The 23462-nt window shown below is 43.3% G+C and overlaps 1 protein-coding gene across 2 annotated transcripts; it reads left to right on the top strand.

Annotated features, from left to right (window-relative positions):
• Positions 1 to 1179: 1179 nt before the first annotated feature.
• Positions 1180 to 12131, top strand: etv5a (ETS variant transcription factor 5a). 2 transcript variants are annotated; one of them, XM_026144851.2, is made up of 13 exons: positions 1180 to 1340; positions 2886 to 3026; positions 3201 to 3294; positions 3381 to 3428; positions 3736 to 3786; positions 5404 to 5527; positions 5613 to 5915; positions 6021 to 6331; positions 8763 to 8825; positions 9172 to 9240; positions 9456 to 9625; positions 9712 to 9813; positions 10162 to 12131. In XM_026144851.2, the coding sequence occupies exons 2-13, from the start codon at positions 2979 to 2981 to the stop codon at positions 10390 to 10392; spliced, it is 1614 nt and encodes a 537-aa protein (XP_026000636.2). In that variant the 5' UTR covers positions 1180 to 1340; positions 2886 to 2978; the 3' UTR covers positions 10393 to 12131. The 2 variants fall into 2 exon arrangements, with proteins under 2 accessions (XP_026000636.2, XP_026000635.2); XM_026144850.2 differs by having other exon boundaries at positions 9712 to 9819.
• The last annotated feature ends 11331 nt before the right edge of the window (positions 12132 to 23462 follow it).

Below are 23462 nucleotides of genomic sequence, written 5' to 3'. Positions count from 1 at the left end.
TCAAACTGTAGGACAGAGCGACTTTCAAGGAAATGCCTCACGAGAAAGAAAACCAAATGACAACAAATGGTTAAAAATGTGAAAAAAATGAACTTATATGTAATAATACATAATTACATTATTATGTATTAATTTAAATTATTAGTAATTAGTAATTATAAATGATAATAGCAAAGACTTTTCTTTTTCCTTTTAGGACAGAAACGGAAATGACGGGGAACAGAGTGGTTGTGAGGGGTAAATGTTTGTATGTTGCTAATAGGATAAGATTTTTCAGAAAGAAAAGCTTCGTAACCAAAAAATACTTACAATGTAAAAAATAAATACACAATATTAATAACAAGAATCTACAAGATGCAACAGAGTTACAAACTAAATGCTTAGAAAGCATTTGTCTATATAGGCTGTGTGTTCATCAAAGCTTCTTGCACCAGTTACATTTTACACTAGCATGTTTTGCCTATTTCAGCTGCACTTAACTTCAGCGCTCTGACGGTGCTGCACATTTGCATTGCCAAATGGTTATTGAGATTGATATATAATATGTAAATAATGCTGCTGATCCTATTTTTTGTGAGATAATTCTGTAGGCTCACCAGACGCAAACTATACACACAGTGTCATGTGCACACAGCCATGGTGCAACAGTGTTGCAGCTTTTCATTTCATTTTTAAAATTTATTCGCTGCCATGAAACATTTTCTTATTCATTATCCATATTAATCCTCTGTCATTTGCGTCATTCTCCTGAAAAACTAATCTGTTACATTACTACGGTGTTAAATTTAACTTTAAATGCTCTGTGTCTCAAAAAGCACAGCTAATATCCAATTTGTTCTGACAGCATAATGATCTATCATTATATAGCACAGGAAAAGGTCACGCTGACGTCGCTCCGGCACCCTCTGTGTAGGTTTCGATTTTTTGTATATTTCCACTGCAGCTGGCCCTTTAACAAACACCTCTTGGCATTGATGGTTGAAAAAATGTGAATGAAATCCAGCCATTCATAAAAATAGGCCATCACTGCGCTGTGATTGGCCAAGCCGAGCTTCATGTATAAGTCATGGCTCCGGAGAAACCATTGGCTCTTTACTTAACGGACAGATTAATTCCACCAATCAGAGTGCGTCTCTTGCGTGCTGCTCGAGCCTAGGGGAGAATCGACCGGGCCATTAAAGAAAAAAAGCTCAGTCAAGTTTTGCGAGTCGAAGGGGACACATCAGTCTGTCTGTACGCAGGCGAATACAGGATTCTCGACACGCTGTTTCTTATTTCTGGATATTTTATCTTACTGTTTCGAAAAAGGGGACGTATATATATATATATAGACAAACAAGGTAGGCTACAATTTTTATTTTGGCAAAAAAAAACTTGCTTTTGCGAATCCCTCGTATGGGTACATGTTTTTCTAATGCTCTTTTTAGACTACGAACGAGCGCAACGCCATCTTAACCATTTTATATCTACTTATATCCGAGTGAAATAGAGTCGCTGTGCGTGTTGTTTTAACCCAGCATGTGTTGGATTTGACCCCTGGTTTATCTGCGTGGATGTTAGCTTTGGCTTATCAGCACGCTCAGGCGACTGTTTGTGATTTTTATGAATGGACTGGCCGCTTTTTTTCCACACGGATCGAGTTTCACACCATTGAGAAAAACAAGGGAGGGCTTGGTGGGTGGGGGAAGGGCGGGTAGGAGGCGGCAGCAGGGGGGTGTCGGGTGAGCGTAGCCCCCCAGTCCCCGGTCAAGGCTGAAGTGCAAAAAGTTTTCCAAAATATGTTTTCTTCTTTTAGGGAAAGGTCTGGAATGCGCCGAATGAGAGTTTAAGTTTTTTTTTTCAGTTCTGCTAAAGCTGCTTAAATTTGTCTGGTTTTGGCATGTTTATGTCGCACATCGTATTTCACGTTTCTGAGCACCAGCCTTGTGCCAAAACCGACTGCGGTATGCCGCTGTACTTAACGATGGTAATAAACGCTGTATGTATTAATTTCGACACAGCGCGCTTACTATAAAGACAAAGAAATATTCAAGTATACTGTCTGAATAAAAATATTTGAAACGCCTGCTTCGTGCGTACAACTAAATTCTCACTTCGTCTAACAAATCAGTGTGAATGCGGAGGCAAAATGGAGAAAACAAATGCGCCAACTTAGCTTAAAGTTGAACAAAAGTCCCACGTGACATGCTGTACAGTGAGTTCTAATGTTAAAGGTACTATTTGTGCTGGGCGCCTGTAATTATTGCCCAGCAGCTATCCTTTTATTCGTCATCCATTAACGGGAGATAAGAGGAGTGAGTCATGTCTGTGTGCCGAGGGAGAACAGAGGGCAGCGCTCCTGCCCAGTGTTATTGTTTAAAGGGAACTAGTGTCACTAACGGGATGATACTGGACGCAGGGGAGCGAGGAGCTCTGCTTCTGCCAATTGGAACACCACCATTGTCACCCAACAATAGCTCCAAGCTTCTGTAAGACACTAATCAGCTCTGTGACTGGCCCATTTTCCTATCTCATTCAGGAAGCTTTGAGATTTAAAGCATGCCACAGACATCTCTCCAAGTCTTTTACTCAAGATCTCCAAGCTGATTATAGTGGAAAGTAGTGCCCACAGATGGTCAATGAGTGTGGCTTATATAACCATGTTACATGTGTTCTTTAATGATTGTGTTTACATTGGGCCTCTGTGGTTCAAAGAGCTGTTTTGTAGTTCAGATAAAGGGCACAAGAATATAGTGCAAGTACACGTATACATTCCTGTGAGATGAAGTCAGAGCTCAGAAATGACAACAAGGTGTACCAGATTGTAAAATTTGACCGTAACAGTCAGTGCTTCTGAGAACAGGGCTATCCGAGCAAGTTTGTGACACATGCTGTTTGTTTTCCAGTGACCCAGAAAGTCGCTCGACGCTGTCGCTTTAAAGCGAATACCTCCCCCTCCCCTTAATTTTGTGAGCCCCCACCTAATCGACGCAGATAACATGGACGGATTCTATGACCAGCAAGTCCCATTTATGGTCCCACCCAGTGTAAGTGGACACACACAGCCTCATCACACTTTCAAACATTATCTCGACATCATGATTGGACCCCACCCCCGCCACACGCACCTGCCCTGATAGTAGATCATCTGCATTGTCCATCGCCTATCTTCTGGTGCTGCGTGACATTTCGCATTTCTTTGTCTCTGTCCTCTCCAACAGCACAAATCCCATTTGGAGGAAGCAGCTCACAGCAGGCCTCTAAACGATAGGAAAAGGAAATTTATTGACACGGAACTCGCCCAGGACACGGAAGGTAACAGCATTGGTGTCGATCAGCATTTCGAGATAGAAGCTACTGTACTTTATGATTAATATCTTTTTTCTTTTTCTTTTTTTAAGAACTCTTCCAAGACCTCAGTCAGCTCCAGGAGATCTGGATCGCAGAAGGTTTGTTCTCCATTTGTTTTTGCTCAGAAACCCTCAATTCTTCTGGTAGAAGTTACATCAGTAGAGTCATGTGTTATGTGCCACTTTGTTTCCAAATAGTTAACAGGATGAAATTGGTAAAGTTATAACATCAAAGATTAACTGTTTCCGAGTTAACCTTCAGAGCAAAGTACGACTTGTGCAAACTGCTGACTCAGACCCTTTTTTCATGGGGCTTTTTTTTTCATGTTTGTTGGAGAGTAGGACACTTACTGTGTGATGTGTGTATTCTTCTAAAACATGCTACATTTTTCCTGTGCTTTTACAGCCCAGGTGCCTGATGACGAACAGTTTGTCCCAGATTTCCAGTCAGATAACTGTGAGTACCTGATATTTGTTGTTTATCTCTGAGTCCTACTGTTGTCGACAGTCTTGTATTCGTCCTGGCTCTAACTAGTGAGCCTGGGCAAACCTGTGCACAGAGTCCTGCAGCGGTGGCACTTCAGGCTTAAAAACCCAACTGAAACTGCAATGTTTGCGTCTTAAAGATCTGTCTTATTCCTCCTACTGTCTTTTTTCCCCTCTTGCTGGTTCATGTCTCTGTCTTTTGTCAGAACGTCTTCACTAACATCGCTCTTTGTCTTCAAAAACACAGCTCTGGGAAAAAGCTGCTCTCTCCTCCCTCCCTCTCTCCCGCTCCTCCATTTTGAGTTTAATCAGCCGATTGGCATGGGGCATCACATGAGCCAAGCTCCTAATCTGATTTCACACTTTCCCGCACTCAGGCCCTGCTGCTGAAGTGGGCTAGATTCCAGTGGATAGAGCTGCCTGTTACAGTCCTGCTCTCCACAAATCATGTCTTTCAAACTGTCTTCATAGGTCATTTTAAAGCTGCAGAGGACTGAGGCAGTGTATATATGTCCAAGTGGAGTACCCCCTCCAGTTCTCCTATCTCTGAGTTTATGTTTTGGTCCAGCGTGTGGGAGGTGTAGACAGGGTGTGGTTAATGTCTCATTGTCAGGGCTGCCTTTCTCAGTTTTGGCCTCTGTGGTCCACCAGCCTGCAGAGGTGGAGAAAATGGAGGTCGATGCATTGATGAGTTTTCATAGAAGGCTCCATCCAGTGTTGTAAGCGCTGTAAAATGCCGCTGTGACGTAGTCTTTGACCTTGTGCTGTCAGTATGCCGTGTGTGTGTGTGAGAGAGAGAGAGGGGCACTTGTTGTTGTTGCCAGGCTGCAGCTTGTTCTCTCGCACAAGTTCAGCGAAACCAGCCTTTCCAAAGTCGGCAGGACATCACACGGTGAGCCGCTCCTTCGCTTGCTCAAGCCTGACCTACTTCTGCTTTGGTCTGCAATGAGAAAAGATGCATAATCTCCCCATTAGTTACTTTTCTCTGTGTGAGCAGTCTAACTTGAGCCATTAGGTTTCAGAGTGCACTCGGGGGAGCTCACGTGCCCATTGTTATCTCCACACAGGTCCATCAGCACGCCGAGTGATTTATTTGGCTTGTGCTCCCCTGTGCCTGGGGATCTAGTTTCTGCCTGGCTATTATGTGGCGCCCCGGAAACGGCGGCCGATCGGCAGAAAGCTGCAGCTAGTGTCTAATGGTTACAGCACAGGAGAATGAAAATCATTCACAGCCATTACATTACAGCTCCACTGATTCATCAGTATGGGTATTGACAGCTGTAATGGGAATCAGACGAGAGGTTTGATAGCTTTTGTGTGTACAGCGCAGTTAGTATCATGCTACCTAGTGATGGTGGATAGATGGTTGTTTTCAGTCAAACGTCATTAGGGCAGATGATAAATAGCTGCTAAGTGGCTCTGTCAGTCGGGGGAATACAGACATTGTCCATGCATCCATTTATCCCTCACTTCCAAATCTGGTTAAGAGAACTGCTGCACTTATGCTTATGGCTTCAATTAGGTCATATCTGGAGTTTATCTAATGCACTCAGTCGTGTTCCTTGTCTCTGTGTCTCCTCCTGTCTAGTGATGTTTCATGGCCCGCCACCAGCCAAGATCAAACGAGAGCTGACTCCTTCCAAAGAGCTTTCTCCTTGTCACCAGGACAGGAGTCCCATGCCCTACGGAGAGAAGTGCCTTTATAGCTACAGGTATGTTGTGTCATTACGTTCCACATCCCTCTCTAAATGAAGGATTTCTAGCCAGTTTTATGTTGACCCTTCTCTTGATCCCCAGTGCCTGCGACAGGAAGCCCACTCCCGGGTTCAAGCCACTAACTCCCCCCTCCACACCAGTCTCTCCTTGTGGCCCCACCAGCACAGCAGTAACCCACCCACTGAGTGAACAGACCCCCCCTCTGCACTCCCATGTAGCTAACCCAACCCCAGGCGCTCGTCCAGTGCACATCCAGCAGTCTATAACAGCGAGCACAGCCCCTCCCAACGCGCAGGGCCTTCCAGTCAACAACCACAGCCCACCCTTTGCCGTGCCCTGTGCCCCTGTCAGCCAGGATGCCAACAGCTTCACACCTGAGCACAGGTGAGCCTCCACAGATGAACTTTGCTGTTGCATTCTGTGATTTTGATTTATTTATTTTTTGCTTTACTTATTACATCGTCTCTCTACTTCTTCTTCCGTGTGTAGATTCCAGAGGCAGATGTCAGAACCATGTTTACTTTTCCCCCCATCTGAGAGTCAAGGGCGCCCCCAGTTCTTGCCTCAGCCCCCCAGCAGCAGCTCCAACAGCCTGCCACGCGATGGCCGGCCGCCATACCACAGGCAGATGTCAGAGCCATTGGTGGCTGTGCCTCCCCAGGGTTTCAAGCAGGAGCTCGTTGACCCACGATACACAGAGCAGGGTGTCCCCGCCATGGGACCCCCGGGCCCTCCACGTCAGGCAGCTTTCCACCCCATGGCTATCAAACAGGAGCCTAGAGACTTCTGCTTCGATTCCGGTGAGTCAAAGGGCAGCACTTATAAAATATGTGAAGCGCTCATCACCTTTCCTTGTCGAGTTCTCTGGGTACCTTTCTCTGCGCATCATTTGCAAGCTGTGTGAAAGCAGTTGTTCAGGACTGCAAGTAGGGCCAACTGAGAGCGAGGAATGTGCCTGGCCATGTTTGTTCTGGGCATCAGCACATGCTTGTTAGTTTTAGTATGCAGCAGAGGTCTGGACACGGCTGCTCATTTGAAACACACAATTATCCTCAAAGCCAGAGTCGTGCCAGTAAAAGTGGCTCTTCTAGCTCAACATTAGCTTCCAAGGGAGGGAGAGAAATAAGTGGGTCACTCAGCCAGGTGCAGAGAACCTTGTCTTCACTGAGCCTACCTGGAAAGGATCTGGGCCAGTGCCCAAAACGGACAGCAAAGTTGGCTCTAAGGGCTTTGAAATTGTCAGCTTGAGGCCAAATGATGCTGCTCCTCTTTAAAAAAGTATCGCTATGAGTGAGGGCACAGAGGCTGCTTGCTCACATGGTTTAATTCAAACAAACCAGAGCGACCCCACGCCCACACAGCCAGCTGTTATCCCTGCTCTGTTGCATTAACATCCCTGTTTCCTGAAATTCGGCAACTCTTTATTTATTTTTTTTATCTTTACCCCGTCACTCACTTTGTATTCCTTTTCTGTGTGCGGGCACATCACTGGCTGGCTGGACTGTGATGTAATGACAAATCCTCTTAGGTTCTTATAGCCTTTAAATACCTACGTCACAGTCCCCTCATATCTCTAGATGGAGGGGACATGTTCATGTTGGGCATATCTACATATAATTTATTCTCTTCTGAGCGTTTGCAAACCATAGAAAGACTCCAGTCTTTTCGAGAGAGGAGACCAACTCTTTCAATTGCCTTCAACATGCTTTAGAGTCGCTTCTATGTCAAGGATAGATTTTCCTCAGATGAGCTGTGTTCCTCCACTAAACAACATACATAAATATGTAAGTGAATATAGTGTCAGATAGTATTTTGCTGGCTTTTGAGCTAAGCTAGCTAGCTGGTACATTGGTATTGAGCAGTTTGTCTCCTTTGGCACATAATGTTTATCCAGGAGAAAGCTAGTTTTATGTATTGAAGCTCATCAGGCCAAACAAGAATTTGATCACATGAATGTCGAGGGAAAGCAGTGGTCAGAAAGGCAAAAGGACATTCAGTGCATGGAGTTATTTTGTTTTTGGGATCAAAATTGAGCTTAGTGCTATTTTCTTCTGAGAAATGTTAGCCAACTCTGGCTTGCCTGTTTGCAAGTAGAAATTAGTGGCTTTCTACAATGGGATAAGTAACTTTTAATATGCCACATTTGGGACTCTCACACAGCAAACTACTGTCTTGAGTGGATAAATTCCGTTAATTAATCCAAACTCTTGAAGTCATCTGGAACCTTAGCTGGTCATGTCCAGATTATTATCAGCCAACTGATAATAATGGTACTAGCCATTGCATAAATCCCAAGATCTATGCAACTAGCTGGCTATAGTCACATTGCTTGTTAACTCATTCACTGCCATTGACGTCTATAGCCGTCAATTGCAGTGAATGAGTCAATGGGTTTAACTCATTCACTGCCAATGGCTGGCAGTGAATGAGTTAATGTTATGAACAGGAAAATCGCATTTGAGTAGAAATGCTAGTTGACTACGACAGGTACAGGTATCTGGTAGGGGCTGGTTCGTGTCCAGGTCACTTATATTAATACTTGCATGTGCCCGAGTCTCACGGGTGGACGGTGTCATGCATCACTTTTGACTGATGCTAGCTTGCACACGTTGCAAGCACACCTTCAGTTTACTTAAAGATTATGTATGTTATTAATAACAGCAGCTGCAGAGCTCCTTTAAGAAACACTTGTTTAAGATTGATGTCTGGTTTTCTTATCAGCAGACAGGAGACAGAGCAATGGAGGTTGTGGTGTGGATGGTTAGTACACTCTGCAGAGATGCTGAAAACGGAAGGCAGGCTTTGACCCCTCAGGGGGAGGAACTGGCGTAACTTGATTGTCATTGAGATTTAATACAGCCACCATGGTGCTAATCCTATTTAAAGGCTTGGAGGACATGCAGGGGATGTTGAGTGCGGTGCAGTGTGCTCTGATCTGGGCTTTAGCCCACTCAAATGTGTAAGCAGACTATGCATTTTTCTGCACAGCTGTTGGACCTCTAGATGAACATAGGCCATGTGTGAAGTGGAGCGAAAATACAGTAATACATTAATTTAGCCTGGACAAAATTTATGTAACCACAACTCTGCTGAAGTACAGCATCAAAGCCGTGTGTCTTTGTGCACAGTGGCCTGAATATATCCATCAGTTGTTAGGTGGATTTTGATGTTTGATGTGAGAACGAGGGTGCTTCTGGTCTAAATTTAGTCTTGTATTTTCTTTGTCTACAGAAGTGCCTAACTGTCAGTCATCGTTCGGGAGAGCTGGAAGCTTCTACCAAAATAACCATGACAGTAAGTTCAGCTTCTTCTCTGCTTTTGAATCGTTTCACATGTGAAGTTTCTCCTGTGACCCTCACCCTCACAACTTACTGAGCCACTGAAAGCGCAGCATGAGGTGGAAAGAGCGGTCAGCAGCATTCATGGGGAAGTGAATCTATCAGTCAATCCAGATGCACATGCACAGTACATTTCTAATATCACCAAGGCCTTAGTGCGCTACATCCATACAAGCAGCTCAGTTCTGTTGCTTTGCATTAAGCTTGGATGTCTGGACTGACCATGGTCACTGGCCTTCATATCAGATCAAAAATATACTCACTCTCATCTGCTGGATTTCTTCTTTTCTCTTCTGTTCCAGGCTTCTCCTTTGACAGAGATGCTCAGCTGTACTTTGATGATACATGCGTGGTTCCTGAAAGATTAGAAGGTAAGGAGAAAAACAAAAGCAGTATTATACGCCCTTAAAGCAGTGGGAATTTTCTACACGCTGCCTAATAAACAAGCGCGCTTCACCAACTGGCAGGAATGTCTCACCACACTGTGGCTGTGCTGGAGAACATTACTGATTGAGCCTTTCTCTTTTTTTCCCTCCTGCTTGGTTCCCCTTCGGCCTCTTTCAATTCCATCCTCTCCTGCTCACAGGTAAAGTAAAACAGGAGCCTTCAGTCTATCGTGATGGGCCTCCTTATCAGCGCCGCGGCTCCCTGCAGCTCTGGCAGTTCCTGGTCACCTTACTGGACGACCCAGCCAACGGCCACTTCATAGCCTGGACTGGTCGTGGGATGGAATTCAAGCTCATTGAGCCCGAGGAGGTCAGTCCTCGCCTTTGTGCAGCATTACTAACATCCTTTGTGACGTTTGTAATCTACAGTCTTTATTTGTCTCTTGTCGTCTGTAGGTGGCTCGTCGCTGGGGCATCCAAAAGAACAGACCTGCCATGAACTACGACAAGCTGAGCCGCTCACTGCGTTATTACTATGAGAAGGGCATCATGCAGAAGGTAAAGGCACGTTCAGTTTTTTTTTTCTTCCCTCAGCAGCTGCGTGCTAAATGAGGCTAATATAGTGACGTTGATATTTAAATACAACCATGAGCCATCCTCTGATCTTAACCACTGGTAAATAGGCTCTCGTGTGTGTTTGTTTGATGTTGTCTGACTCAGTTTGAATTAGTGCATTAAAATGAACAGAAATCATTTATATTTTAATTTGAAAAACACAGAATAATGCTGAATTAGTTTTTTAAATCAGGTTACTCAGTAGCGCAGAGGTTTTGTACAAATAAAATGACACGTTTGTAGATCTAAAGCTCTTTATTTGATCTCAGTGTGTTTTGTCTCGTTGCTCAGGTGGCTGGTGAGCGGTACGTGTACAAGTTTGTGTGTGACCCCGAGGCTCTGTTTTCCATGGCCTTCCCCGACAAACAGAGGCCCAGTCTTAAGGCTGACCCAGACAGCCTGCCGGGGCTCGACGATGACACCGTGCCCCTCACTCACTATGACGAAACTGCTCCCTACCTGCTGGACGGCGGGGAGCAGTGTGTGGCAGGCCTGCCCTTTCCAGATGGTTACGGCTACTAAATGAGCAGTGGGGGTTCCCCAACTCACAAACACACATGTACATGCAAACACTCCCAATAAGTCTGTCGGCGCCCAGTCTTTAGAATCCAGAGCTGGAGCTGCAGAGCTACTTGGATCAACATCCTGGCACTCTGCTCCTTCTTGGTTCCCTCTCCTGCTCGCTGGAAAATAGAACTCTGTTGGCTCCTCAGCTGAGAATGAAGGGAGAGGGCGGGAGGGGGCCTGCGAGGCTCCCCTACTTGCACCATCAGAGAACAAGAGAAGAGAGGGTTGTAAAACCAGTGATGGTGAACTGGACTAGGTTACTCAGCAAGATAGGCTGCTGTTGCTGTGGAGACCAAATGAATTGTGGCCACAGGCAGCCAACTTTAGGTGGACTGATAGATCTCCCACCCCTCCTTTTGTAAGAGATTGGAGAAAAAAAATTGTTACACTTTTGATTTTGTGACAATCTGCTCTTCTTAAAACAATCAGTATAAACATGACGAATCTAATGAGATATTCTAAACTTCTTAATAGTTGCCTTTATGGTCCCCAAGTTATTCATGTCACCACATTTGAACCATGAGATCCGTGAAAGGGCTTTAAATGCATTAAAACTGATTGACAAAACACACAGCATATGTTGAAAACATTTCTGTAGATAGGACAACCTTGTTTGTTTTTGTTTTTGTGCCAGCTGTTTTATGATTCTGTTAAGACTTCAGAGACCCAGAACTCTCAGGTCCTTTCTGAGGCGTTGCTGTATTTCAGGCTAGTCAGTTGGTTGGGCTGCTCTCTCGTGTAAATGTTCTTTAACTGTTCTGCCCGTGTAAGAGATTGTATCCGCTTCCCTTTAAAGACTGCACCCCACAGTAAGAGCCTACGGTCTATACAGTACACTCCTCATGTCCGTTCATCACTGCTGGGTCTGTATTGCTCAAACTTTAGCATAGAACTCCCATCTCCTTTTTTTCCTGTTCTTTTTTTAAGCCTAAGAAGTTGTATGATAAATGGTCACATTGCTCATTGTTTTTTGTATTTCTGTCTGGGTGCTTAATGTTTCCTTGGCAGTGTACTAGTTCCTCTGATGCACCAGTATGGCAGGAGCATCAGGATGCTGCATGCAAAAAAAAAAAAAAGAAAGAAAAGAGGTGAAACTTGGACATTTGACACCTCTGCCAATCACAAGCTGTCAGCAGGAGACCTCTGTTTCTCTTTGCATGGTGTAATCTGTTCAAGACTGTGTCCACTAACATATTGCTTTACTGTCATTGGACAAAGAAGATATTTGTGATATTCTCTGCAGTTTTTTGTGTTTATCTGTTTCTGAATGGGGGCAAAGACAAACTTATATAAAGTATATATTTTTGCTATAAGGCTGCGTTTGTTTTGATTTTAATGTATAAGCTGTATAGTTTTGGCTCTAATAGAAATGTACCTTTTTTTTACAAAAACAAAACAAAAAAATCTTTCCTTGTGATGCAACTACTGCAGACTACAACTACTCTTTTTTTTTTTTTTTTGTGTTGGGTTGGAGAAAGGCTGAGATATTATCTTGCCTGTAAAATGTATGCGTATAAAGGCCAGAGTACCAGCAAAGGCCAAAGTGAACACGTGTTCTATCACGTAATGCAACTCAGGCACAGGGTTTGTCTGCACTTGTACAGGCTTCAGCTCCCCCCCTCACGATGTGTTTCTTACACTGCTGGCTTTCTGATAATCTGTACTGGGTACAATAAACAGTCCTTAATGCTTCACTGCCTGCACTTGTGGTGTGTTTCTTCTTTTTTCCCTTCTCCTTCCATCCACCCACTCCTACTCCTACTTGCAATGAGCCAGTCAGCTGACTGGCTGTGGTGGTCTGGCAGTCACTGCTTGACCTGGCTGATGTGTGAGTCACATGTCTCTCCTGACTCTTTCTGCTGCATTTCTTGGTAAATGATTACTTGCTTAATCCAAATGTGCTTTGAGCAATGAAAAAAGGAGACAAAGCTATACATGCATTTTTTTTTTTTCAATGCTATATTTCAGGTTAAGGCTTTTGAGCATTTTTGGTAATCTGTTATTCAATTTGTTAAATATTTAGTCCATTGAGACCTGTGTACAAAAAACATACAGTACAACTTGAGAATTCAGACAAGTCTGCATGAAGTTTATTTCATCTGCAGTTTAACCTGTGTCCGCATCGCTAGTTTAAACAATTGTCCTGTTTGTGCTAATAAAAATGTATAGGTTCTCATTCGGCACTTAAGTTGAGAATCACCAGTTAACCTAACATCCATGACTCGGGACTGTGGGAGGGAATCAATTGGCTGATTAACATTAACATTGGCTGATTGATTCAACCTAGGACCTGGGGTCCTAGACGGCTGTAGGTCAGGAGGAAGAGCAGGCCATTGATTAATTGTAAGGTTGGATGTTCAGTCGCTGACTGCTCCAGTCTGCATGACAAATATCCTTGGGAAAGATACTAACCCCAAGTTGCTCCATCAGAATCTGGATGTCTGTGAATGTTAGGCAGAGAGCACTTATGAATGGAAAAAAGTGCTTGTGTGAACGGGTAAATGAAGCATGTTGCACTTTGAGTGTTCATTTGGAAACGCACTACAGTATATAAGAATTACTATTAATTTACCGTCTTACTGTGAGCGTAACAGTGTTACACATTTTTTCAAAGTTACAAATACACTGTCTCTAGATTGGCAGTGTGGGATGGTAGTTTCCATCTTTAAGAAGGGGGTTTGGAGGGTGTGCTCCAGCTACAGGGGATCACACTCTTCAGCGTCCCTGAGAAGGTCTATGGCTCATAATTTTTATAGACAGACTTTCTAGGCATAGCCCGGTAGCAGAAATTTTCCACTTTGGTGGCCTCAGATTTCCATCTCTGCTTTTTCCAGATGATGTGGTTCTATAGGGTTCATCAGGTGGTGGCATACAAATCACACTGGAGTCATTCACAGCGGCGAGGAATGAGAATCAGCACCTCCAAATCTGAGTGTCCACAGCCAGAAAAGCCAGAAAAAGGTGGCAGGTCCACTCTGGGTCAGGGATGAGATCTGGCCCCAAGTGAAGGAGTTTATGCACTTCAGGGTGTTGTTCACAAGTGAGGGGAGAAGGGATTGAGAGATTGACAGACTACAGATTGTTATTCATGCATTCATTTCATCACGATTGGACTACTGTAATTCACTGTTTACATGTCTAAACAAAAACTCCCTGGAGCGTCTGCAGATTGTCCAAAATGCTGCAGCAAGGTACTCTCATGTAACACCGTTGCTTATACAGCTGCATTGGCTCCCCGTTGAATTCAGAGTCCATTTTAAGATACTGGTTCTGACATTTAAAGCTCTTCAAGGACAAGCACCAGCCTACATCATTGAACTTTTACAGCCCTATGTCCCTAGTAGGTCCCTGAGGTCTTGTGATCAGGGCCTACTTGTTGTTCAGCATACAAGGCTGAAAACCAAGGGAGATAGAGCTTTTGCCACTGTGGCCGCCAGACTGTGGAACTCTCTTCCTCAGAACTTAAGATCTGCGGACTCAGTGATCACTTTTAAATAACAACTTTTTAGAATTGCATTGTTAACTTTTGTCTGTTTTTGTTTTATACCTTGTGAAGCATTTTGTGATTTTTTTTTTATCTAGAGATGTGCTATATAAATACAATTTTACTTACTTACTTACTTACAGTGATGTGACTGCTGTACCAGTCCATTGTGGTGAACAGAGAGCTGAGCGTAAAAGTGAAGCTGTCTATTTACTGGCCAATCTACATCCCTACCCTTTGGGTAGTGACTAAACAAATGAGATTGTGATAGAAATGTCAGAAATGAGCTTTCTGCGAAAGGTGACTGGCTTCTCCCTTATACATATGATGAGGGAGGTGAGATGAGGGCTCTGGAGCAGGCAAGGACACGCTGGAGAGATATTATCTCTCGGCTGGCCTGGGAATGTCTATGTATTCCCCAAAATAAGATGAAGGAGGTGGCAGGGGAGAGGGTGGTCTGCTTAGGCTGCTGCTCCCACCTGGCCTCAGATAAGCAAAAGTAAATAAATGGACAGATGGACAGAAGGATGCCACATCTTTTTATAGAAAATAAATATCGAAAATCACTGAAAAATTATGCGGCAGGCTAGTCTTAAAAATGGTATTGAGTAGTTTCTGGCCCGCAGGTGCTTGTATGCATCCCTGACAACATTGGTGCACACTCTTAATCTGGAGTTGGGCATCACTGAGCTCCTGGACTATCTGAGGTGCAGCCTGTAGAACTCCTTCCAGAGGTTTTCTATTGAACTTAGTTCAGGAAAGTGGTATCAATTCTTTCATCCTCCTGGAACTGCCTACATACTCTCACCACAAAAGGCCAGGCATTGTCTTGTACCACGAGAAATCCATCCAGATACCTGATGGTAGTCAGGCTTCTGTTGGCTAGCCTGTAGAGTTCCTTGCATCCCTCTACGGAGATTTCCCCCTAGATCATCACTGATCACTACCAAACCAGTCACACTGAACTACATCACAGCCAGCATAATATTCTCAACAGCTTCTCCAGACCTTTTCATGTCTGTCAGATGGACTCAGATTTCCAGGCCATGCTCAGCATGGCTATTATTGTATACTATGCAGACCACATATATCCCACATATTCCACATATGCTCTTCCTGCTATCATTTTGGACCCTGCCATTATGTGCTGGATTGTCTCAGGGGCATCTTTGCACAGCCTACACCTTGGATCTTACCTTGTGTGGTGGACTCCAGGCTTTATTGATCTTGTGGTACTGTGATAAGGTGCCACCTGTGCACCTTGCCACTAAATATTCCACAGTCAACTGTTAATCGTCTTTAAAGTGGAAGCAATCGGGAACAACAGCAACTCAGTCGCAAAGTAGTAGGTCACATGAAATTACAGAGCGGGGTGAGTGGATACTGAGGTGCTTGTACGCAGGGGTTGCCAACTTTGTGCAGAGTCAATCGCTACAGACCTTCAAACTTCATGTGGCCTTCAGTTTAGCTCAAGAACAGTGGATAGAGATCGTCCTGGAATGGGTTTCCAGCAGCTGCATCAACCATCACCAATTGCAATCCAAAGTATTGGGTGCAGTGGTGTTGAAGCACATATATAGACCTCCTTCTTCCTCTTTAGAGCAGGGACTTGCATGGACCCAACCTCAGCCGACCCAGGTAGAGACAGAGGAACATGCAGGTGCCCAGTCTCCATTGGCCCAGGTAGAAGACCTGATATGGATCTGGCATTTCTCGTTCTCAGCACTGGGAGTGGAGAGGAGCTGGCATGGTCTTTAAGAAGCATAATTTACTTTGGCTCAGGTTTGTGGCATTTGCAACAAGAACATGCTTCCTCTTTGAAGATGGAAAAATGGTGGAATCTAGCTCAGGCAGGTGGCTAGCTGCTGCATATTTAACCGTTAAATATGGAGCTGAGAACCAGTGACCAGGGAGGTGAGGCTTCTCCTGGACCACGCAGTGGGAGCCCTCACGGCAAGTTCCTCTGAAGATGAGTCACCGTCCTTTAAAACGAAAAGGAAAAGGAAAAAAGGATCAACTGCTGTTATTCATGAAGTTCCAAATCTGTGGGGTTCAACTATAGTCAAAGCGTAGTAGTATTATGATTTTTTTGACCCAAATGTAGACTTGGGAGGCAGACTGAATTTTTGAAAATGTGAACCTGTTCATTCAGGCTGTTTACAAAGTCCAAAAAGCAAGGCAAAACTGAACAGACAAGGGAAGGTAACAAAGAGCACGCCATAATATACACAAACGCCCTGAGGGCTAAGCAGAGGAATGCGACAGTTCCAGAAAAAAACAAGCAATGTAAAGACAAGAGGAATTAAAATTAAATACAAGAAACGAAAGGAAAGAGAAGAGATACATGACTATGAAAATAAAACAGGATGTGAGAATTATAACTAATGGAGAAAGGCAGAGATCTAAATGGACTTATCCTAGGGAAACTGACACAAGAAGGCAAGACGGGGAACACTGAGGGAATAAAACAAATCCAAACTGGAACTAAGACCAAAAAGAGGATGTGACCAAGGGAACACAGGAAGACGAAAAACAAAGCAAAATACAAATCAAAGAGATAATATTTCATAATAAACAGGGCTTCACAGTCTAATCTCAAAAAGCTGCATCAATGGCCAGGACCACGAGGGAACTGCTAGCCTGTATTTCTACAGTGTCTGACTTATAATATGGTTAATGGGTTAAACTGCAACTTTTCTCAAATTCAAGTATATATCCGATAGTATCTGTGAAGCTTTAGACTCAGACTTTGTTTCGATGGCCAGCAGCACTCTGCGTGGTGATGAGTCAGAGCCTTATCAAACCACTGAGTATAAAAGCCGAGCTCTGGCCTCCACTCGCACAGCCTGGTGCTACTTTTCATTGATTGAGAGAGCAGAGTGCCTTTGAATGCTATGAAAGGCCTTTTAGTGAGCTCCAGGGAGGTTCCCCTGCCTGATATCATGTGTATATATGAGTATAGTTTCTAACAGCACTCATAATACATTTTTTTATTAACCTCTTTGTGTTTTCTTCTGCCTGAGGAAAGTAGCTGAAGGAAGGTTTTAGTTGACTAGAATGTGGCAAGTGTACAAAAGTTCACTTAAGATGGGTGAATGGCATTGAGGTTGTTGATCACAGCTGAAATTGAGAACTGGGGAGATTAGTTGTTGGACTTTTAGGATGGGGCAACAAAAGGCCGGAAAAGTTAGTGGTTAAGATAACTGGGCAGTAACATAACTGGGTAAAAAAAAACATCATCTAAGAGAGACATGGTTTCTCAGAAGAAAAGCTGGACAGAGGTTCACCAGCTGCAAAAAGAAAAATCCCGGAACAATTTCAGAATAATGTTCCTCAACATAAAATTGTAAAGACTTTGAACATGTCATCAGCTACATAATGATATAGATGATATTGTCCCTTGGGTAGAGAAGTTGCTCTACTCAAGGGACAAAAATTAATATTTAATGCCTGTGATTTTCACTCAGGTGGCACTGCATTAAACACATTCTGTTATGCAAATTGCTACATGGGCTCATCAAAACATCTAGAAATCTCTGAACACTGTTCACCGTATCATCCATAAATGAGAGTTTTCCTGATCCCAAAAACACTGCTGCTTTCTCTCAACCAAAACTAAAATGCACTCAGCCAAAGTGAAAAACTGTTCAGTGATCTGAAGAGCCAAAATTTGTTTTTGTTTTTTTTCTAAAAGGTGGATAGAGTATCCTATGGCCTGAAGAGGAGAGGGACCCTCTGGCTTCTTATCAGCGCCCAGTTCAAAATCCTGAATCCTGCATTAGCACATCTGGAATACTGCCATCAGTGCTGAACAGAGATGGGCAGTAACGCGTTAAAAGTAACGTTACAAGTAACGCGTTACTGTAATCCGATTACTTTTTCAAGTAACGAGAAAAGTAAGGGATTACTATTGCAAAAAAGGTAATTAGATTACTGTTACTTTCCCGTAAGCACGCTGCATTACTGCGTTACTAAAACCGTGATTTTTTTTTTGCGACAGTGTCTCATGACAATGACTAAGCGAGTGCGATATTCGTGGCAACAGCTGTGCAGATCAACAATGGATAATATAAGGAGTGCGGGAGAGAGTATGAGCGTGCAGCGTTTAAAGCGTGGAAGTACTGACCTTACTTTGAGTTTGATTCCGTAAAAAGTGACAAAAACATTAGCGTCCGCTGCTCACTGCATTGGAAGAAAACTTCTTTTACAGCGAAAAAAACTCCTAAACTTCCAAGCAAGCACCGACAGTACGCTGCCACGGGAATGTGAAACTGCCAGATCCTTCCACTGACCGACACACCTGCACCAGGGCAAACCTCCGCCTGCCCCACTCCTGCTATACAGGTGAAACTAGAGCAACAGGACCGCTGAGTCTTTGATTTGATTTATTTTCTGCTGTGTTTTACGTGCATTTATTTGAAAGAGTGAGTGTAAACACAAAAAACTATTTTATTTTATAGACTGGTATATGCAGAAAATAGGTTTAAATGTTAAACAAAATTTCTTCCAGTCAGAGAGTGTTGCATATAATTTAATGTTTGCTTCATGTGTAAAGTTAAAAGATTAAAACTAATAAAACTAGTTTCAAAAAGAGACTTTTTCATTTGATTACATTTATATGATGGATTATGCAGAAAAAATAGAATTGGGCTGAAAGATCTATCGCTTTATTACCTATTCAGGTTGTTAATCATTTTAAGTAATTAAGTAACTAATTACTTTCGAAAATAAGTAATCAGTAAAGTAACGGGATTACTTTTTGGGGGAAGTAATCAGTAATTAGTTACTGATTACTTTTTTCAAGTAACTTGACCAACACTGGTGCTGAACGACATATACAGGCCGCAAAAGGTTGATTCTGCTCATCTGGACGTAGCATTTTCAGTGGGACATATGCAACATCTGCTCCCACATGATGAGGCGTTGCATATTACCTCAAGACAATGCTAGACAGCATGTTACATGTTTCATGTATTTCAATAGCATAACTACATAGTAGAGGCTACTTGGTGAACTGGCTAACATGTTTATGGCTACCACATTTTCTTGAGTTGGAGAGAGATGTTTTGATTTCTTCTGGTCAAGCCTCATACATTACTATGTGTTAATAGACCTCTCCGCATTGCATCATACTTGTTATTCATCTCTGGCTCTCTTCCACAGCATGTCTTTTGTCTGGTCTTCCTTCTCTCACCCCAATAAGTCACACCAGATGGCCCCGCCCCTCTGTGAGCCTGGTTCCGCTGGAGGTTTCTTCCTGTTAAAAGGAAGTTTTTCCTTCCCACTGTCGCCAGAGTGCTTGCTCATAGGGGGACATATGATTGTTGGGTTTTTCTCTGTATGTATATCCCAGGAACAACATCGGAGATCTCCAGAAGAGCGCAGGAACAGCTAAGATACTGCGCAGGTCCCTGTCCTTTAAGCTCGGGTCCTCTACCAGAGGCCTGGGAGCTTGAGGGTCCTGTGCAGTATCTTAGCTGTTCCCAGGACTGCGCTCTTCTGGACAGAGATCTCCCCACGTTGTTCCTGCAATCTGCTGGAGCCACTCGCCTAGCTTCAGAGTCACCGCACCTAGTGCTCTGATTACCACTGGGACCACCATTACCTTCACCCTCCACATCCTCTCGAGCTCTTCTCTGGGCCCTTGGTATTTCTCCAGCTTCTCGTGTTCCTTCTTCCTGATATTGCTGTCATTCGGAACCGCTACATCGATCACTACGGCCGTCTTCTTCTGTTTGTCTACCACCACTATGTCCGGTTGGTTAGCCACCACCATTTTGTCCGTCTGTATCAGGAAGTCCCACAGGATCTTAGCTCGGTCATTCTCCACCACCCTTGGGGGCGTCTCCCATTTTGACCTCGGGACTTCCAGGTTATACTCGGCACAGATGTTCCTGTACACTAAGCTGGCCACTTGGTTATGGCGTTCCATGTATGCCTTGCCTGCTAGCATCTTGCACTCTGCTATTATGTGCTGGATTGTCTCAGGGGCATCTTTACACAGCCTGCACCTGGGGTCTTGCCTGGTGTGATAGACCCCAGCCTCTATGGATCTTGTGCTCAGAGCTTGTTCTTGTGCTGCCATGATTCGTGCCTCTGTGCTGTCTTTCAGTCCAGCTTTGTTCAGCCACTGGTAGGATTTCTGGATGTCAGCCACCTCCTCCATCTGCCAGTGTTACATACCGGGAGGGGCCTGTCCTTCCATGATGGTTCCTCCTCTTTCTTGGGTTTTTCCTGCCTGAGGTATTCACTGAGCACACAGCCAGTCATGGCTATCTTCCCAATGTATTCGTGGATGTTTGTTGTTTCTTCCTGGACTGTGGCTCTGACACTCACCAGTCCCAGGGCTCCTTCTATTTGCTTAGCGTACAGCCTCAGGGTGCTGGACTTGGGCTGAAACCATCCATGCATGGTCAGGAGCTTCTTGGTCTTGATATCAGTGGCTTCTATCTCCTCCTTTGGCCAGCCTATTATCCCAGCAGGGTACCTGATCACTGGCAGGGTGATCTTTGACATGTTTATCCAGATCTTTCTGCATGTTGTAGACCAGCGGTCCCCAACCCCCGGGCCTCGGACTGGTACAGGTCCGTGAGTCGTTTGGTACCGGGCCGCGAGAGTTGAGGCTCAGGTGTGAAATGTATAGTTTTCAGGGTTTTTATCGTTTTTCAGTGTTATTTTGTTATCGTTTTTATCGTTAACTCGGTTTTCCTGGGTCTTTTCACGTGTGTTATGAATAAATTTTCTTTTTTTCGGTACCGGTACTAGTTTTATTTTGTTGTATTTATCCGCGACACCTTAAAGGCCGGTCCATGAAAATATTGTCGGGCATAAACCGGTCCGTGGCGCAAAAAAGGTTGGGGCCCGCTGTTGTAGATTGTCAATGGGTCTGAAAATGACCACCTAATTCTGAGGTGCTATATAGTTTTCTTTCTCCCAGTTACAAACCTGCTGTCCATGATCAAAAATAAGCCAATGCAATGACTGTGATTCATTTCACAGGAGCAAGTGAGGCCCTGAAAAAGTCCTGTCACCTTTGAAACACCTCTTCTTGTCCATCACCACTTAAATTACTTGACAAAGTTGAACAGTAAGTTATGGGCAGGGTGTCTATATGTTTAAGGCAGCATTATAAATATCACTCCAAATCAATACACAAACAGAGTGCTTGATACACTGCCTTTGGCTCCAACAGAGAGAAAAGAGAGCAACAAAATGGGCAGTCCTCGCACATACATACAGTACACAACTGTGAGCTGTTGCATTTAAGTTATTGAACCAAAGCAATTCATTGTGATGTGTTTTCTGCTGTGAGCTTTCAGATGTGTCCATCCACACAGACACACAAAGAATCCTTAAACTGTAGTTTGAGAGGATCACCCGCACTGTTCTGGCTTCAGTTACTGAGAAATTTGGGTCACGCTACCAGGGAACAGCTCAAATCTTTCACAGAATTTGGCTAACATGCTGTGTTTCACACAATGCTCATTACCATGGTGAGACTTTAGTACCAAAACTCTGTTGCATAACTGATTTCTCACAAACACACACACCACCCACATGGCATTTAGTTCTGATTTTTAAGAGGGTCATGCTTACTTTACTTTAACCATTTCTGCCCTCTAGTGGACAAATTCTACTAAAGCACATAAAGTAAGTACTAGGGCATCTGGTTTACCTTCTCATTTGTAATTAAATGACTAACACGATATTGTGCACGGTATGTGTTTACTGTACAGCCAGACGTTTGACAGCCATAACCAACAAAAATAAAGGCTCAGAGTCAGTACTTTAAGTAACAAATATGTCCTGAGTTTGTCATGGCTGAGCAGCTCCTATAGGTGTAAAGTATAGGTGGCCTGTTGCACACCGTGTACAGTGTTGATAAAATGTATTTGCCCCCATTCTGATTTCTTATTTTTTATTGTTTTATTAGTGACACTTGCATGTTTAAGATCATAAAACGAATTTTTATGTTAGAAAAAGATAACTTATGATAGTTAAATTATTATATATACACTTTATCTTAGAATTTTGATTTCAGTTATTAAGAGAAAAAGCTATCTAAACCTACCTGACCCTATATGAAAAGGTAATGGATGAATAGTTCTTGAAAACATGAGTAATTTTCTCTAGCCATACTCAGGCCTGATTACTGCCAGACATGATGAATGAAGAACCCAAGTAGGCTAAAACATAAAAAGAAAAGCAGCACATCATGGTACAATCTAAAGAAACTCAAGAACAGATGAGAAACAAAGTCAGTGACATCTATCAGTCTGGAAGGAGCGGCTGTGGACTCCAGTGAACCACAGCGACACCTATTATCCACAATGGGAAAGACTTGGGGTGGCTGTAGCTCAGTAGTAGAGCAGGTCATACTAATTGGAAGGTGGATGGTTTGATACATGGCTGCTCCAGTCTGCATGCCAAATATTCTTGGGCAAGATACTAACCCCAAGTTGCTCTCTGAGTGTGAACATTGGGTAGAATGTACTTGATCATAGAAAGCAACAACAGTATCCATAGGTGAGTTTCAAGATGAAACCCACTGCTGACCAAAAACAACACAAAGGCTTGTCTCATGTTTGCCATTAAATGTCTTGATCTCCAGGACTTTTGGGTAAATATTTTATGGACCGATTGAACAAATTTTTTTGGAAGGTTTGAGTCCCATCACATCTGCCGCGTTCATGCTCAAAACTCCACCAGTGGGACTGGATTGACATATTAACTTTACACAAAGCAATGTGAAAGAGTCATTGCCATCGAACAGCTGATGCAGTTTTTTCTGCAGAGGGTGGCACAATCAGTTATCATATTTAGAGGGCAATTACTTTTTCAGACAGAACCAGATAGATTTGGATAGCTTTTGTTCCTTAAGAAATGAAAGGACCATTTAAAAACTGCATTTTGTATTTGTACTTGCATTGTTGTTGATATTGAAATTAGTTTGATGATCTTAAACAAATACTTAAAAAGAAATTAAGAGGGAGCAAAAATATTTTCACAGCACTGTATCTGTTTTTTAGTGTAAGCCAATCATGTCGGCACCATTGCAATGCAGTCTATTCCCAGTAAATTATTCTAAAATATAATGTACATTTTGTACAGTTATGTTAAAAAATATATATATTGCGTTTGTGCCCCATATGTTTTTCAGATATTTAAATCTGGTCTTGGTCTTATGTTTAAATATCATGCCACTGAGAGTGAAACAAGCAAATTAACATGCTGTCCTTTGACCTCACAAGTCTCACTCCTCATCCCTGCTGTTAACACCATGCTCATTACCTGAAACTTTGGCCATGTTTAATATGGACATTACCACTGTCCAATATACATATGATAGTAAAGGAAATGAAAACTAGTGATGTGGGATACCACTGATTTCCTTTCCAATTAGATATTAAGTAAAATTCAAGGTAGTATCTGATACTGATACTTTGTACAAAAACTACAAATTTTGATATGGATACAATCAGTACCAATAATTTTAAAGTATTCGGGCAGCTAATTGGGGGAGAGTATGTGCCACGACTTA

This window comes from Astatotilapia calliptera, chromosome 16 (genome assembly GCF_964374335.1).
Source record: "Astatotilapia calliptera chromosome 16, fAstCal68.1, whole genome shotgun sequence".
Classification (NCBI taxonomy): domain Eukaryota; kingdom Metazoa; phylum Chordata; class Actinopteri; order Cichliformes; family Cichlidae; genus Astatotilapia; species Astatotilapia calliptera.
This window is presented reverse-complemented; position numbering and strand designations above follow the sequence as displayed.

Excerpts from the sequence above, each read along its gene's own strand:
- etv5a (XM_026144850.2), top strand. The coding sequence starts at position 2,979 with ATGGACGGATTCTATGACCAGCAAGTCCCATTTATGGTCCCACCCAGT. Across the intron at positions 8,826-9,171 it reads CTACCAAAATAACCATGACA|GCTTCTCCTTTGACAGAGAT; the intron begins GTAAGTTCAGCT and ends CTTCTGTTCCAG. Across the intron at positions 9,241-9,455 it reads GGTTCCTGAAAGATTAGAAG|GTAAAGTAAAACAGGAGCCT; the intron begins GTAAGGAGAAAA and ends TCCTGCTCACAG.